This window comes from Stegastes partitus, unplaced genomic scaffold, assembly GCF_000690725.1.
Source record: "Stegastes partitus isolate 25-593 unplaced genomic scaffold, Stegastes_partitus-1.0.2 Scaffold23, whole genome shotgun sequence".
Taxonomy (NCBI): domain Eukaryota; kingdom Metazoa; phylum Chordata; class Actinopteri; family Pomacentridae; genus Stegastes; species Stegastes partitus.
In genome coordinates this window covers 130,584-136,069 of record NW_007577754.1, presented here as the reverse complement: position 1 = coordinate 136,069, position 5,486 = coordinate 130,584, and the positions used below count along the sequence as shown (strand labels likewise).

The 5,486-nt window shown below is 39.4% G+C and overlaps 1 protein-coding gene across 1 annotated transcript in view; it reads left to right on the top strand.

Annotated features, from left to right (window-relative positions):
- Positions 1-5,085, top strand: part of LOC103367466 (regulator of G protein signaling 8) — a 6,969-nt gene extending 1,884 nt beyond the window's left edge. Inside the window, exons 3-4 of the mRNA XM_008295496.1 lie at positions 3,396-3,562; positions 4,790-5,085. Coding sequence (XP_008293718.1) covers positions 3,396-3,562; positions 4,790-4,984 — 362 coding nt within the window. The 3' untranslated portion in view covers positions 4,985-5,085. The remainder of the gene's footprint in view (positions 1-3,395; positions 3,563-4,789) is intronic.
- The last annotated feature ends 401 nt before the right edge of the window (positions 5,086-5,486 follow it).

Below are 5,486 nucleotides of genomic sequence, written 5' to 3'. Positions count from 1 at the left end.
AATCACCAATTAACCTCAACATGTTTTTGGACTGTGTGGGAGGAAGCCGGAGAACCCGGAGAGAACCCACGCTGCACGGGGAGAACGCAGAAAGATTCCGGTGCCCTCACCGGGACGCGAACCGGCAGCCCCCGGAAGCAATGGACCAAGGCGATGCCCGTGCAGTAATCCTCAGATCAGGTGGCACCAGCCTGGCTGATGCTTTTTATTCTGACAAATTTTCAGTCCAAAACCAGTTTAATACAGTTCCAGGTAGACTAGCTCATTCCCTAGATGCTAAATCAAGATTACAGTAGTTGCATCTTAAGATCAGACTAAACTGATCTAAGTCTGCTATCACCACATACAGTTTCTTAGAAATTATATATATATTATAACATATATCAAGAATAGTTTGCAATATTCAAGTTCCTGACAAATTAAAAAGGAATTAATATATTTCACCAGTTAAGCTTCTTTTTCCTCAAATAATTCACATAATTATTTTGTTTTTGAAATTGTCACATTAGACAAACTGGAACCACTGGATATTGGGTCCATGACGAATGTGTTAAACCATAAATACATTATCAAAATACACTTAGGTGTTATCAGAGCTAGTACAGTTCCTGTTTAATATATGCCTGTTCAGAACATCACAGTTGCCACATTGTGAGATATTGCTGTGGTGTGCAGTTAGTCAGCCCTCAGGGGCCCCTAACAGCCTGAGGGTCCCATGCAGTTGTCAGCCTGCCTGTTCCCATGCTGTCCTAACAGTTGTGAAAGCATAACAGGAAACAACTTTTAAGCAGAATATCAGACACCACATCCACATGACTTGAACCTCGATACAGTCCTCCTGTGGGGCTGCAGCGATACATCTGACAAGTGTGAAGCAGATCAAATGGTTGTTGAGAAAAGTGAAGAAAACGCACACATAAGATACATACTTTAAGCATATTTATACTAATGGTTGTTGTCTGGACTAGTTTGTTTTAAGGTTCATCCACTTCCAACTCCCTATGCAGACATTACAGTCCTTGATGACCAGTTGTCAGTCCACACCTGCGCATTTTTTATACCTTATTTTGAATCCTCTTATGCAAATAGTAAAGCAACTGCTTTAGGTGGATGTCTGTGAATTCTACTGCTAATGCAAGAATTCCTGTCTGTGCTGGATATGAGGGCTCTCATGATCTTCAGTAGACATCCATAAGTTAGATAGGAAGTCAAAGTCCATGTAAGGTATTTTGTTATTTAATTTTCTTGATTTATGGGACATCTAGATTTTAAAGGTTTTCATAATCTTCCTCTCTGTTTGTAATGTGAACAAACATGATGATAAAAGAACTCCCCCCACTACAAATTTGTTATTTATGGTGTTTCGTTCTGAGCTTCCAAAACTAGGATGCACCAGCTTTCACTCAGGTCTTGTCGTCCGAGTGATTACTCCCTTCATGTCAAACACTGTGCTAACTAAGAGGTGAGAGACATCCAGCCTCAAATGAAAGAAAGCTGCTCCCTCAACATTTTGTTTTGTTTTGAGGTTATGACATAACGCATTGGTTTGACACATAAACATTACAAAGGTATTGGTGCCCAGGGAAAACAATTGTTTGTTACAGAGCCAAGAATAGAGCCTTCCCTCGGCGGAGAGAGCGTGACACACCTGCGTATCCTGTTTCAATTGACCAAGCATTAGAGAAGTGCACAACAACATGTACATGAACACACAGAGACACATACATTACATAACAGCGAATGAGACACAGTACCGAATGTTCCCTTGGTAGGCTATTGCATTCACACGAGCCTTATTTGATTTAAAAGGAAGAACAGTGTATTACACCTGGATCCATTCTCGTGTAATTCTTCTGTGTGTAAAGCTGTGTGTGTGTGTTTGCTGGGGGGTCTTGACCTGTGCACACTGTCTGCTCTTACATGTCTTGTTAGTACTAGAGCTCTCTGTGAAGTCGACAATGCTTTTAAAGCACATTGCATCAGGGTTACAGTTTGCATCTTAGCTGAGGCTCCAGAGTGAAATGCAACTTAAAATGTGAGGATTTCTAGAACTTAGCATATGAGTCCCGTTTCAGCTTTGCAAGGATGTCTGTTTTAAATAATATTGCTGGTTCCAAAGTGCCACATGATCTCTCCTGAGTCTCCAGTGATTTCTGTAGCCCCAGCTGCCCTGCATTGTCTTTGATATTCACAACTGCTCCTAATTGCTCTGATATATTTAAGCTTGAGTCTCTGAACAATCTCCTGTCAGTTCATTAAGATGCAGAAAGGTTGTTTGAGTTTGTCAGCTAAAGTTCCTGCTTACCAGTTTTTAACCTGCTCTTGATTCTCACCTCAACTCAGCCTTCAACTTTCTTTAATACCCTCTTTTTACCCCCTCATTTGTTTCATGCTTTCACCAGCACATCCACAGTGCCCCAGACAATCCTCCACAACCACTCATCAAGCTGTACATCCGTAACCTTTTTTCTTTTCACATAAAATGCAAATAAAACTGCCTCAACACTTCAGCAGTATTTGCCCTGTGTTTGCTGGTGGCTCTGATTCGGTGCATCGTCTCAAATAAAACAGCTGATTTTGAAAATGTTCAATAAACCACAGAAATGACCCCATTTTTTGTGATAAACTTGTATAGAACATGGCTAATAAGAATTATGGCACCTTTAAATGGCAATTGTTTGCCTGTCTTGTACAAATTCAGTTTTTGTTACAGATGCAGATGTTTTTCAGAATATTTTAGAATATATAGAAAAATTTGCCAGATGATTTACTCTTATTAGGTCAACTAATATTGATACTACATTGAAGACATAAATACTTTTCACAAATTACAGTAGGCCAGTTTGTGCCCTATGCCTACGTAAACCTGCATGTTGTTCCAGTACACTCATGAGAATATATGTTCCTGTATGAGTAATGAACCAGCCCCTCTGCTCGGCCTAGCTTTGTTAGGTAAACAGCAGAAATGAGGAGGGTGAAAAAAAGCATGCTAACATGACACAGGACCACAGAAAAACATGCCCTTCCTCTGTTAACCTCAATAGGGAGTATATTAATTGATCACTTATCTTGATGGATGAAGACAAAAAAAGGAGATCTCTTTGTGGGAGTATTTTTGCTCTGATTTGTTTGTGTTCTAACCTTGAGACCATTTCCTGCTTTCCCGTACAAGATTGTGTACATACGGGAAAAATATCAACATAGCGTGAAGGATATTATCACATATCGTATGACCAAGCTACTCTATGTTAAAATAAGGGGAAAAACATCCACTGAAAAGGGAGCTTTTAGCTGCTGTACAGAAAGCTTTGCTGCAGTATAGTTAGATTTTCAAAAGTGTTTTTGTTTGGTTTTTACCTCCTCCTTTTACCCTTTGATTCATATGTTCTTTCCAGATGGACTGCCTGCATTCCGGACGTTCCTCAAGACAGAGTTCAGTGACGAGAATATAGAGTTTTGGATGGCCTGCGAAGAGTACAAAAAAATCAAGAGCTCAGCCAAGCTTGTGTCAAAAGCCAACAAGATCTTTAAGGAGTTCATTGATGTTCAGGCACCAAGAGAGGTTTGTTATGTGTAACTGGTGTAAATGCATTCTTCAATAGATGACTTGAGGGTATGAAAACATCATCGTATATTTATATGATAGAGATAATAGTTGTGCCTTGACAAAGACTTAAGGAAGAACCAAGGATAAACCTGTTTTTCAAATATACCCCCTAACCAATGTATGTAATGCATTGTCCAATTGTGAGGTTTTGTTCTTTTTTTGACCTTATTCAAAAATAACATCCAGTCAATTAAAGGACCTCACTTCTACCTCTCACAAAAAGAAGAAAACATGTTTTTGTTTTATTAAATCTCAGCAACAAGCTAATTCTCATGAGCATTTTCTCACACCACTATGGTTGTGGTTAAATCTATGTAGCCTACAAAACACTGTTTGTTGGGTGGCCCGATGGGCAAGTGGTTGGAGGATGTACCACATCGTCAGTTGACACCTTGCTTACAATACATCTCCACATGCATCTCAAGTGACTACTTGTGACTGGCTCTTATGTCCCTGCTCTATATGAAAATAAATGCATACATCATTTTCATTTGCAATGACCAAATGCAATGTTTTTAACCAGGCAGCCATGTACCTCCCATGACTAGCCTGTGAAGAGGACTCCTCTTCTTCAAAGTATGACTCAGTGGGCTTTTCTACATTCTCAGATGTTGTGAACAAAGCTAGCTTTTGTGATTTGAGAAAGATTATATACTTTTGCAGAATATGTCAGTTGAGTAGGTGCAGAGCAGACCATCTCATCGAATGTGGCCTGAGTGGTCAGATCTCAAAGTGTCTTGGGGGAATTCTCACCAGAACTTAGAGCTGGCCAATTGTGATCAAATCACCCAAGACATATGTTGATGCCAACAAAACGCAAATTTAAAAATGCCCCAAAAAACCCTACTTGACTGAATTTAAAAGTAGTTGCTACATCATGGTTAAGACTTTTCATTGATTGTTAGTAGGACACCAAAACATCACTACAACATCCATCCTTTGTCCCTCACATCCAAGTCCTAATGCAACTAACCCCAAAAACTCATTGACAGGAGCTCTGTAAACATAGGTTATTAACAAATGGAAAATACTGCATTTTTTAAAGCTCCACCACATTTTTATTTCCTCTATACAAACTATCAGACTCAAGACAGATCAGTCATTCCAACTTGATCTACATTTACATTTTTTCCCTATGTGACTAAAATGTTAAGGGGCTGTCTTTTGTCTCCATTCTAACAGATAAACCTTGACTACCGCACCAGGGAAAGGACCAAGCAGAGCTTGTCGGATCCCAAACCAAACAGCCTCAATGAGGCCCAAGCTAAAATCTACAGCCTCATGGAGAAAGACTCCTACCCACGGTTTCTCAGGTCCAAGATGTACCAGGATATAATCAACAGGGCACAAGCGCAAGGCCAGCGGAGGTCTGTTTAACCAAATTTGAAGACCACAGCGGACATGATACTGGACCTATACTGTAGATCATTCATTAACCCTTTGACATCATCTCTTAATACTGTGAATCTGCAAAGATGGGGTGACCTGCTTGACTGTTTCCTTTGTCTGCACCAGCTCCATGCATGCAATCCCTGTCGATAATATGCGTCTCTACGGACTGCACAGGACAGAGGAGTGATTGATGATGATAAGCTAACTGTTTACCTCTGCTCAGTGCTGGCCGATATGTCTGAAAATATCACAAATAAATGCTAAATTAAAAATCACAATAAAATGACTATATCATGAAATTATTATATATTTATCACTTTACATAGTGAATTCTCTGATAACTCGGTTATTTATTTAAAGTCAGTCATACACATCAGTCAAACATAATTAAAGATAGGTCCACTGGACAAAATGTTTAAAATGACATGAAATACGCAAAAATATTTTCTTTTTTTTTTCTTAATGGCCAGAAACACCAAAAAGACAA